The sequence below is a fragment of the Phaseolus vulgaris genome, chromosome 10 (assembly GCF_000499845.2).
Source record: "Phaseolus vulgaris cultivar G19833 chromosome 10, P. vulgaris v2.0, whole genome shotgun sequence".
Lineage (NCBI taxonomy): Eukaryota > Viridiplantae > Streptophyta > Magnoliopsida > Fabales > Fabaceae > Phaseolus > Phaseolus vulgaris.
This window is the reverse complement of record NC_023750.2, coordinates 5670446-5683191: the sequence shown is the minus strand read 5'-3', so window position 1 is coordinate 5683191 and position 12746 is coordinate 5670446. Positions and strand designations below refer to the sequence as shown.

Genomic DNA, 12746 nt, shown 5'->3' with positions numbered 1-12746 from the left:
ACTAACTTCTAATTAGTCATGGACATGTACTTTCACTTACTGCCAAATTTACTGTTATGTAATTACAATACTTTTGGAATTTTTGTTTATCTCCATTGAGAGCATTATTCAGTCAATAATTAGAGACTAATCATATTGTACACAACTAAGAATTAAATCCTGATCAGAATTTAATTTTAACTACAAAATTTTATGGCGCATTCTCTAGGCTCTATATCTGTTTCATAGCAATGTATTCTTCTGTTTGATCAAGATGCAGAGGAAAAGCCGTGATACAAATGCAAACATTCTCTATTCATTGAAAAACACATTAACGAAGCATTTAAGTAGAAAAAAAATATTAAAGCATCATGGCATTGGTTATACTGAAATGAAAAAAATATAAGGTTTCTTTCTTCGCAGAAATATCGATCCCTATAATGTCTAACATGAAAACTTTTATAAAAAAAAAATAAATACCGATCCCTTTTCTTCAGGACCATGCAACTTGCCATGTAATGAACACGTTGAGCTTCAATCCACGTTAGACATTCTCTTGTCAAAAGGCATAACCTAAGATCCAAAAAAAAATAGTTTAATAAGAAAAACCATGTTCACACCAAAGGCTGAGCAACTTAAATTCTAGGAAACCCACCAGAAAAATACAAATATTGACAGAAATCATGTATTTAGTTGCTATACAAACAATCTGTATACATTGTTATCTTCATAGGTTCAACTGATTCATGTTGGCTTGTAAATTTTCAGGAAGAACATCCTCTGAGAAGACGAAATACTTAGTTGTACCAAACATGCTGGCTAAATTCAGAATTACACTCTGATATGAGTAACTTGGTTGCAGGACAGGCATCGGAAGAGAAGGGACACATGTCGGAAGGAATTTGTTTTCATTGTAAACTGGTGCATATAGGGTCAACACTGCCTGACAAAATATGAATCTGAACAAAGTGGGAAACAAACTTGGCATGAGAACACAACAGTTGCAAACATAAAAACACAATTCATGTGAATAAAAATTATTCAATAGCCTGTCATTCATGATGTAAAAGTAACTCAACGCTCCAGAGATTTGCAATAGAAACTTTAGGTATCAGTTAAGATTTAAAGATTTTAGTTAGTTGAGACTAACTCCAAGTTATCCATTGTTAAAAAACAACCAAAAAATATGGGAAGATTGAGTTTGGATAATTTGAAAAGGTAATTCAAGTGATTTAAGAAGTGTTGCGTAGTGTATTGAGATCTCACAACAGTAGAAGGGTCCAAAGACATTCTTCAAATGAAGCATGACCACACATTGAATCAGAGTCAAGTTTTTAACATAATGTACTGCACCCTCACAGCAGCAGAAGAAACTAAATTTCTTCAAATAGAGCATAATCACACATTAAAATCTGTGGTGTTCTTAACAATGGCCTCCTCAATCTTCAAAATTGTGATAAATCCTCAACAAAAAATGAATTAAGGCATGGTAGTACTGATCAGAGAGGCAAGAGAACTATATGGCAGATAATAATACATGTTAGAACAGGAATGGAGTGAAGTTTTACCTCAAAAGAAGCCTCCTTATGAAGGGATCACCTAAAATCTGCCCCCAAACAGGATTAAGTGTGTCTGATATTGCCAATGCTAGCCCCCAGTTATTTAGTGAAGATGTGAGTAACGTTTCAGCTTTGTTGAATGTGTCCTGAAGTCAAATTTAAGTTGTTTGTTGAGCATATAAACTTTCCACTTCCAGAAAATGAAAAAAAAATTTCTTAAAAATGGAACTTGCAAGCATGAAGGAAGAGGCACTAATTACAGACCAAATCAATATCAGTGCCTGAAAGTCCTATCAGAAGACAGAAAGCTTGCAGCGGAGCTGTAAGAAACATGGTGAATAGGCTCCCATTTGAATGATGTGAGCAGTCAGACACAACAGGAGAACAGCTTGGTGAAAGGAGCATTGCAACTGGCTCACCCTTTTCTGCGTCTGCTATGACCTGCATATTTTGATCAATTACTTTTTAAATGTCATAGAGCAATCTGATCACAGAATCCGAAGAAGGAAAACAGTAGCAATGACTTCTTCCAGACTAACCAACATTTTTCCATTATACAATTCCTAAAACTTGTGCTTGACATTCAAGAAAGCAAAACTGTCAATACCAGATTGCAGCACAAATTGCCAACACTGAAAATGCTAGTGGTATAGCAGATAGAAAGAAGACCACCGTACCAAAGATTATGGATGCAAGATAAATAATTATTTATTCTTGTAAATACAAGTTGAATTTATTCCTTTGTGTAATTGGTATGTGATAAGAACCCTGGGAGAACCACACGATAAAAACTAGCTATAGTAGTTGGAGAGCCCAAAGCCTTATTATTAGAAACTCCACACTAGAATTCCATACCTTATTGGAAACCCAAAGCCCGGTTATAAACCCCACACTTGAATCCTAACAGTATACTATTGCCAAAGTGTAAATCACTTGGGTTGATCGGGAGATTCACAAGGACAAAAAACAGAACCATTGACTTTCCTATGGACCATGATGAATGTTTGAGAAGTGCTGAAGTCACCAAACCAAGCGGAGGATAATGTCGAATACCAACAATGGGTGACATGACATGTGTATGCGGGCACAGATAATAACTACCTGTTACACGCTTCATCTAAAAAAAATTATCTCCTTAGCAACTGGGTACCCACAAATTAATCAAACCCGTGGATATCCCTAGGTACTCGTGAATATTTTTTTAATTTTAAATAAGATATTTAAAATTATTCATTAAAACATAAACTTAAATAAAAATTGATTTTAAAATATAGTCCAAGTAAAATTGCATCACAGAATATTAGTACAGATAAAACTAGTCTTTCTAAAAAAAATTCAAATAAGTAATTTGCACCACAAAATATAAATTTAAATAAAATTAGTCTCTTTAAAAGTAATTTTAATTCCATAAATCTAATTAAAAACATAAATCTATAAAAAAAAGTATAAACAATTATTTAATTATTAATATTTTCCTCACCAATAACTTTACTTTGATCACTTGATTATAAAATAATATCTAAATAAAAATCACTAACAATGTTATTAACAAGTTGGTAATTAAAAGATACCCGTTTGGTATCCATTGCATATTTATACACAAATATCTGTGGATGTGGACCTTTTTCATCCCTTATACCGACCCAAACTCCCCGCCATATTATTGTAGTACTCAGAAGTCAGTTCGTGTACTTTTGCAAATACCGTAGTTAACTGTTGTTTTCAATTAGTTATTTCCCAGCTGTGTCTGTAACTAACTATAAAGAGGGGTTGGTATTTAGGTGCTTCATCTGTACAACTATAAACAGCTGATCATTCATTGTTTGTAACTGGGAATTCATTTTTCCAGAATACAAAAACTTTTTCCTAAATTATCTATCAACTTTAACATGGGTATCAAAAGCAGGATAACTCTAATCCTATAGATTCTATTCATAATCCTTCGCTGCCCTTACATGCACAACCTATACCTTCCCCCTAATTATTAGGTAAAGTTTGCATATATAAATACTATAAACACAAGTATTAGATACAAAAAATTGCTTAAAACAAGATTGATGCGATAAATATATAAAGTATCTGAGGCTTGCCTTAAATGCTTGGCTGTTGTCATTATCAATGACTAAAAGAAGTGGTCTTCTAGTAAATGGTAGAAAGTCAGAAGGATATATGCAGTTTGATCCTGAAAAGGGATTGAGTTAAAGTATTCTGCAAATCCAACAAAAATAATGTGATATGAACACTGGAATGATTATCTTTATGCAAATTTATTAGCTACAGACCCATTGAGATATTACAGGATTTTTTTCAATGTATACCCATGATCATAATTAATGTCTTCTCATCAGTTTGCTTGGACCTATTTCAGAAAAAAATTATAATGTCTTCTCAACAGAGCTGCTTGGCCAGAACCTTCTCTCGCACAAAAAAAACATCAATCTCTGTGTCTAGTACAATTATGAAAAAATGGATTGCGAGCAATGACTACAACACTTTGATTGTGTTAGGATCCCAGGAAAAAGCTATCAAGAAACACAAAGACACAGACAATTCACTGAATATTCCTCTGTTTATTGTTGTTTCACTGTTACAAAAAGAATGCCTTCAAAGGGAACAAACTCCCTTTCACACAGGACTACTCCTGTCCAGAATTCTAAAATCCAAAGAATCCAAAAAGCTCCCTTTCCCAAAGCTTGTTGGTCTTTATTTAAAGACCAACCATACCCAACCCCCTAAATAACCGCTCCCTTCATGGATCCTATTTTTATTTCTCCTATGATATACCTTCCATGTATTTTCCTTATTCTTATTCTTTGTCCTTACAATACTCCCCTATGTCAAAACAACCTTGTCCTCAAGGTTGAAGTTAGGAAATTGTTCTTTGATTGTCGTCATGTCCTCCCAAGTAGTTGTGTCCAAGGTTATCAAACTCGCGAGTCTACGTAGCGTGGGAGCTCTGTAGACTCGACTCGCAGACTCAACTCGTAAGAGTCTACTTTCAACCTGCAATCCGCGACCACCACAACCACTGCACGATCTACCCGCGAACACCGCACGAACCACTTGCAACCCGCGAACGCTCCACTCGATCGACCGCCACACTCCACAGAAGAAGACGCAATGCTCAAAAGACGCAAACGCAAACGAAAATGAAACGTGAAACCCTAATTTCCCCATTCAGAACGACACCGTTTTCGGGTTAAAAAAACCCAGTTGGACTCGCCAACTCAGAACAGAGTCGCGAGTCCACTCCGAGTCCACCGAGTTTACCCAAAAAACGAGTCTGCTACCGAGTTAACTCCGTAAGGCAAAGTGGGCACATAAACTCGGACGAGTCAACGAGTTGACTCGCGAGTTTGATAACCATTGTCGTGTCCCTCTCTCCTTCATTCCACTTTATTAATAGTTGTGGAATATATGCTCCTTCGGCGAACAGTTCTCGTCTATCCAATATTTCTGTTGGTTCTGGGTGGTTATTTGTTGTTCCAGAAGGTATCTCAAACTCTTTTGGTTAGTATAAACCGTGAACCGCCGCCCAATCAAATACGGTCTCCAATGTTGAATAGCCAACATTAAGGCCATTAACTCCTTTTCATAGACAGATTTGGTTAGTGAAGTCTCGGGTTACTGAAAAAAGCAATAGGTTGTTTGTGCCGAGATAGCACTGCTCCTAGACCTGTTCCAGACACATCACATTCAATATAGAAAGCTAGACTGAAATTTGGCATCTTCAACACCGGAGCTATGGTGATTGTTGTTTTCAACTTGTGTAAGGCTTCTGTGCTTTCTGTTGTCCACACAAAACTTCCATTTTTTAACAATTGCGTCAAAGGCCTAGCCATCTTACCGTAGTCATAAATGAATCTCCTAAAGTAACCCGTGAGACCCAAAAACCCTCTTAGGGCCTTCAAGGACTTAGGTATTGGCCATTGCAATATAGTCGCAATCTTTTGGGGATCCATTGGAACCCCTTGACCCGAGATGATGTGACCCAAATACTGCACCTCCCGCTTGCCAAAATCGCACTTCTTGTGGTTGGCATAGAGCTGGTGGTGTTGCAGCGTCTCAAAAACCTGCTTCAAATGAGCCAGGTGTTCCTCACAAGTTTTGTTATAGACCAGAATATCATCAAAGAAGACCAAAACAAACCTCCTCAAATAAGCCTGTAGAATGTCGTTCATGGTGCACTGGAAGGTGGCAGGTGCGTTTGTCAACCCAAATGGCGTAACAAGTGATTCATAGTGTCCATGGTGGGTACGGAAAGCGGTCTTTTGTATATCTGAGTCGTGCATGCAAATTTGGTGATATCCTGCCTGAGGTCCACCTTAGAAAAATACTGCGCCCCACTTAGTTCGTCTAGTAGTTCCTCTATCATCGGAATAGGGAATTTATCCGGAATAGTTGCCTTGTTCAAAGCCCTATAATCAATACAAAACCTCCAGCTGCCATCCTTCTTCACGAGTATCACCGGACTAGAATAGGGGTTGTTACTGGGTCTAATTATTCCGATCTTCATCATTTCCTCCACCTGTTTCTCTATCTCCGTTTTCAGCAGATGGGGATATCTATACGGTCTTACATTGATAGGATCCATCCCAACTTTGATCAGAATTTTATGGTCAACTTCTCTATTGGGCAATAGTTGCGTGTTCTTCAAAAACCCCTTCATATTCCTTCAGGACGTTCTCCAACTCTGCTGCTTGTTATTAAATCGGCGAAATTGGTTATTTCTAGATTGGTCTGAGACTGAATGTTCAGCATTTTCTATTCCCCACACAAGGGACACCGCTTCAATTTCTTTCTCTTTTTTGAGGGCTTTTGGAGTCACCAACATTCGAGCTAATTTGGGCTCTCCCCGAATGTGCACTTGCTTTCCTCCCCTGCAGAAACTCATGGTCAAAGTCTTCCAGTTAATTTTCACTTCCCCAGAGTCGCCAACCATGCCACTCCCAAGATCATGTCCACCCCTCCTAGCTCAAATATGAAAAATTTCTCCTTGAGTCCATAGGTTACCAGCTGCAACTCTACCTTAGGACAACATTCGCTTGCAGATTTTTTGTGGCCATCCCCTAGCCTCACGGTATAAGTCGGTGTTGATTCAATGTGTAAAACCCAATTGACTTACCAACTTTGTCGAAATAAAATTGTGATTGGCCCCACTATCAATTAACACCAGTGCAGTTCTCCCCTTCACGGTGCCTTGTAATTTCATGGTGTGTGGTTGTGTTAAACCACCAACAGAGAAAATGGACAAGCCCATTTATGGATACCCCATCTCTTTCTCCTCGTCATGCAAATTCTCTTTCTCCTCGTTATGAATTTGAACTAAAGACCTAACTCAACCCAAAAAATTGGCTTATAAGGTAAGAATTGTCCAAGCCCCTTTTTTTTTATCACCAAGTCCAAGCCCTTTTATAAGGACTACATTGGTCACATTCCTATTTGATGTAAGATCTCAACACCATTCCCCCCCTTTAAGACTAAACATATATAGCATGGACAAATGCAAGTGAACCAATAACAACACTCCCTAAACAAGAATAGACATCTATTGTGTGGACAAATACACATAGCCCAATAATAGATCTAGGATAGAGTTGGATATCATCTTAAAATTAGAGTTTAGGACCTAACTGAACCTCAAATCCAACTCGTAACCAAAGGACTGCTTAAGCCTTATAAGAACCACATTGGTGATATCTTTACTCAATGTGAGATCTCAACAGTTAGAAAGTGTTTAAATTAAGCTTACAAAACTCACTTATTTGGTCATATCTCTAGTTAATATAAGATCTACAACTAGTGTTATCGATATCGGATAACGGATCATATCGGAGACCCTATAAATCCTTTATAAAGTTATAACGGAAACCATAATGGGTTATGGCGGAAGCATTGCGGTCGAAAGAAATATAATAATACATATAGATAACTTCAAAAAATGTGGTCGCAGAGAGAAATAAAACAAAGAAAGTGTTGTGGCAAAGATAAAAAAAGTGTGTTGTGGATTGCAATAATTATAAGGTTTTAAATAGGCCAAAAATAGGCCCAAAAAAACCTAATTTTAAGTAGATTTTGAACTTTTAATTAGGTTTAACAACACATGCAGCCGCATAGCACATTCAAATTTTAATTTGAGTAATTAGGGTTTTAGGGTTTTATTAGTTAAAAGTTGAAATGGGCCAAAGGCCCAAACTTCTTAGGGTTTTTTCAAAATTAGGTTTAGGGTCTTCTATCTTCATGCGCCGCACACAATAGTCCCTTCTCCTTCATTTTTCGTTGTCGCCACTGCACTCGCTCACCTTGTGTCGCTACCACCATCTTTTTCTATGCCTTTTTGGATATTTCCGTTTTCCATTAGCACCCCAAGATGCCAAAAGCGGCTGCCATCGGAAAACCGCATCACCACCGCCTTCCGCCATGGCGCTGGCATAACTGAAAAGTGATAAAATTGTCTACAACAACTCCTTTATGCCAAGGGCTGGACTTAGAAGTGGATTTAAGCCTAATTAAACCCTACAAAACCAACTTGCAAGGTGAAGTTTACACTCACTTTTATACTATGATTATACCATATCTTTAGTCAATGTGAAATCTCTAACATCAACAATTTATTGTCTTCTTGCAAAATGGTTCCATTGATTCTACTATTAGGAATGATAAATGCACAACCTACTGATTCTATCTCTTTATGTTATGCTCTGTGTTTACTTCATTTCTTTTCCCCTTTAACTTCTTATCTGTCGAAGAATTTACTCAGTTTTGTTCACTTTTATGATATCCCACTCCTAGTGTCTTGAGAACAAGCATATAATAGCTAGAACATGTTATGTACACCACAATCAAGCCACTTTCAATTGCATTGGGTAAATTTGAGTAAAAAAGGGTGCAAGGGTGGTTCTTTATTGTTCCTTGACATTATACATATAAGGAAATACAAGAATGGAAATACACAGAAGTTGTCTCCAAGATATACCTCTATCTCCATGAGGACCAAAGTGTATGCAACCAGATTCATTATGAGGAGCACTACAATATCCTGCATTTGATGTTGAAAAGACAGAGTTCATCTTTACCTAATGGAATTTAGTTGACATAAGAAGTATGATAACCTATAAATTAAATTCATAGTTGAAAGGATATCTAACCTGAAGCTGACAAATACACAAGGAGAATACCATCAGAAGGAAGCTCCTCACATATTGTGGCAAGAACCTACCAATAAAAGGAAAACCCAATTATATCAGGAAATCCAGAAAAAAAAAATTATTGCAAGAAATGGTCATTCTAATGCTAAATGTGAACCTTTATTACATTAGTTGCATATGATTGCAAAGAAGCACAAAGGTCCAAATCTATCACATTTTTACCTAGAACAGATGATCTGATACCCTGATCCCCCCACGATAATTCCAGCTAATGATCCAAGTAAGTTCAACTAGCCGCCATGATATGGTAGCTATGAGATGACCTCATTAATTATTCAATTTCACAAGCTTGGGAAGCCCAAATCAAAGACAAAGAACTTCAAACGCAAATGAAAGAGTAATTCACAACTATTAGATTATTGTGCAACAGAAAAGCAGTTTTATGAGTAATAAGCTACCAATACTACAAGCAGTTTTGGACTTCAAGCATTTAGAATGAAGAATCATGGTCCAGTTAGATCCTATAATTTGTCTGTGACCTAAGTTTGCAAAACCGTTTCAAGGGAATTGCTCTTTTAATATGCAGAGCGAATAGGCAGATTTGATATTACCAAATACTTAATACAAGCTTGAACAGTTAGGTAGAGGCACACAAAGTGGTTTCATGGCTCTAAAATACCCACCCCCTCCCCCTTTCGTAGCAGCTTTTTAAACTTGAAATGTGGACAAAGCAGAGTTGGGAATTCTCAATGGAGATGGAGTTTGTTTATAAGTATAACATATAAGATTGTAAGTTGCCAATGGCCTTATATCAACAAGGGACAACAGTCTGCAACCAAATAGAACCATGCATCCTTTAAATAGATGTTAGACACATTGGCTTGGCTAGGGCCCAATTATAAATGATGGAAGCCCATTTTACACATAGATGAAGTATTCTCTCCTCTATCTTTTACATTAAACCCCTGAACTACTGGCAAGAATTGTTTATCTTCTTACTTACAGCTATAAAATGTGTCAGTGTAGGACAGTATAACACAGCTTTCCGTGGATTGGCTGGTAAAGTAGGGTCCGCAATGTCTTGGATGTAGCTGATACGACTAGTCCCAGTAGCTCCATTCTGACTAAGTTTTGAACCACTAGACTGGTAAAATAAGCCACTAGGTTCCCACTCCAAACATTGAAGCATCCTAAAAGTGTCAATTGTGAGCTCTGAATACTTTACCTGTTCAGGAATGATAGTTGAAAACAACAATGAAAGATCATAAATTTTGTTGCAGAATATTATAGTAGCACTAGAAAACTACCTTACGATTTTATCATTTTTAACAAATTGTTCTTCTATATAAATGAACCAAAAGAGTTGTGGATACCAACCTCATTTTGATGGAAGCTACTTAATACAGCATCCCGTAGTTTCAAATGTCGCTTTGTAATGGCTGCAGCAACATGTGGCAAGGTATCAGGATGAGGGTCCAAAACTAGACTGTATCTTAAGGGCCTGAGATTCATATATGCGGTGTCAGCTTTTAAAAACCTGAGTATTTCTTGAACCACCAGCTTCCATTCTTTAAAATCACTTTCCTGTAACCAAATTGTTCGAAGGTCACTTCCAATACATCTGCAAATGTCAATCTATCAAAACATATTCTGGGTACTGGACAACACCATGTTTTGCATGGAACACTCAAATTAGCAGTCTAGTCCAACGTAGACTAGGTAATCTGTAAGAAATGTGCAGTAAATGATCTACCTCCATAATATAAATCCAAATAGATATGAAGGGCTATATTTAAAAGGACATAGGTTGCATGGTAGTAGGCACTAGACAACCATTAGCATGCAGCATGGAACCCAACTATTTCAGAACATGCAACATCTTTACATCATTTGCAAAACAAACAGATTCGCTAACAATTTCCCAATTATAATGGAAATGAAATTATGTTTCAATGAACTATAGAAGAGAAAATTAACATTGACAAACCTGGAATGCTCTCTTGCATTCATCAACTAATACTTTAAGCTGATTAACCAATTGCTGTACCATTTCCCTTCGATTCAAAACCAAACACACCATTATGAATCTAGCAAGAAACCTCAATTGTTTGTTTGCAATATTCACATCCTGAAACAATCCCTCCTTAAAATACTCCCGAGTCAATATGGCCTCATAGAATATATATGACTCTGAAAGATAATTTGCATCACTTGTTTGCATGTACTGCCCAAAATACAGTTGCCCAATGCGAGATGCAATCTCACCAATTTCCCATCTCCTAAGCCCAGCTTCAACTAGCTTCTGCCGATTCTCCTGCTGAAACTTCCATAATTGTGTGTAAAGCTTGAACACCTTGTAAAAGTACGTATCATGCCTACAACAAAGCCACAGAAAATTTGTTTTCAGATATCAACCAAAACATATATGTAACCTCTCAATATATTTGTGTGCTGTAAACCTACAAAAATTAAGGCTAAATTGCAATTTTAATCTTCCTTTACTTCCTAATCCACAATTTTAGTCCCCATCTTTTTTTTGTCAATTTGGTCTCCTTATATTAGAAATCTGCAATTTTGACCCAGACTTAAATTTTAAATATGTTTATTTCTTTTTTAGTACATTTTAAATAATTAAATAGTTTCTTGATGGTACCTTAAATGCAGTCTAGAGTTTAATTGTATCAAAATAAACAAAATAAAACGTATGCAGAATTAAGGATTAGATCAAAATTGCATGTTTTCTAAAATATCATAACTAAAATCATGGAAAAAAGAATAGGTGAACCAAAACCGTGGAACAGAAATTAAAGGGGACCAAAATTGCTAATTAGCCAAAAGTCAATTGTAAACCATACCATTGCTAATTTCCAATTGATTAACCAAAATCATGAAATTCTGATTTCTTACCACCAATATAAGACCTAACTCAACAAACAGCCGCAACCACAATTTCAGGCACAACACTAACGTTTAAGTGCCCTGCATCGGCAACATTTGCCGGCAATTTCCCCGGAATTTCAAGAATTGTGACAGAACCGCAAAATTTAAAACCTTCCTCGAGACAAACAAACAAATAAATAATAAAGCAAAAAACAAAGCAATTCGACCTAACACTAAAAAAACACTCACAACAGCGAATCCTGGATCAAAACACACCAATCTCAAGGTGAATTTACACTAGCAAAGGAACGAGTGTAGTTACGAATGGAAACCTGCTGCGCTGGTAAAACGGAAGGTCTCTGATTTTGGAGAACTTTTTGTCGGCTTTATCGACGAGGGTCCAGAAAACCTCGCTCACCGGGATGCCGCCGCCGCCGCCACTGTTCTGCATTTGCTGCTGCTGCGAAGACATCTTCCGCCGTGGACGACGCCGTTTGGATTTGCGACCCAAATGGATGGATTGTGATGACAGCGCCAACGCACACACGTCTGAGAGAAAGAACTACACGAACTTCTTCGCTCAGTGATGATTCTTCCCACTTCACCTTTTGGCTTTTTTCTCAACGTTTATTTTCCAGTTTTTCTTTTTATTTTCTTTCTTTAATATATATTTTTAAAATTTAACTTATATTATTAAATTTAACTTTAAATTTTAAGTATAATAATTATATATATATATATATATATATATATGTATGTGTGTATTTAAAAAAATTATAATTACTTTAATTTCATTAAATATAATTATTGTTCTAAAAGATACTGATCTATAAATTTATTTACTCACTAATTAAGCTATCAATAAAAAATAATTGAATCGAATTTAACTAAATTACAATTTTTTTTATCGTGATTTATTTTTCAGAATTTTTAGACCTGTTGAGCAAAAAGTATTTTTTAACCACACTAAATATAAGTACAATAGATAATTCTTTTATAACAACAATCTTCAAATAAAACAAATTTAGGAAAAAATGAATTATATACTTTATTTATTAGAATATTGCAACTAAATAACACTAAATTAGAACATTTTATTATATATTATTATAGATTGAAGTAATATACTAAATAGTATCTCATTATTTATTTAATTAATTATATACATATATATATTGTT

The 12746-nt window shown here is 36.1% G+C and overlaps 1 protein-coding gene across 2 annotated transcripts; it reads right to left on the bottom strand.

The window, feature by feature from the left end:
- Positions 1-273: 273 nt before the first annotated feature.
- Positions 274-12225, bottom strand: LOC137818463 (uncharacterized). 2 transcript variants are annotated; one of them, XR_011082076.1, is made up of 11 exons: positions 11899-12225; positions 10674-11061; positions 10064-10270; positions 9690-9911; positions 8687-8753; positions 8515-8577; positions 3629-3720; positions 1803-1979; positions 1548-1684; positions 635-938; positions 274-552 (listed from the first exon to the last, which is right to left on the bottom strand). XR_011082076.1 is itself a non-coding variant. In XM_068621909.1 (11 exons), exons 1-10 carry the CDS (start codon positions 12036-12038, stop codon positions 707-709), a joined length of 1725 nt encoding a protein of 574 aa, XP_068478010.1. In that variant the 5' UTR covers positions 12039-12203; the 3' UTR covers positions 274-552; positions 697-706. The 2 variants fall into 2 exon arrangements, 1 of the variants encoding a protein (XP_068478010.1); XM_068621909.1 differs by having other exon boundaries at positions 697-938; positions 11899-12203.
- Between the last annotated feature and the right edge of the window lie 521 nt (positions 12226-12746).

Bases quoted from the DNA above. Each gene is read 5' to 3' on its own strand.
- LOC137818463 (XM_068621909.1), bottom strand. From the start codon at position 12,038: ATGTCTTCGCAGCAGCAGCAAATGCAGAACAGTGGCGGCGGCGGCGGC. The intron at 11,062-11,898 runs GTTTCCATTCGT...GCTTTGTTGTAG, and splicing joins CCGTTTTACCAGCGCAGCAG to GCATGATACGTACTTTTACA. The intron at 10,271-10,673 runs GTTTGTCAATGT...ATTTGGTTACAG, and splicing joins AATGCAAGAGAGCATTCCAG to GAAAGTGATTTTAAAGAATG.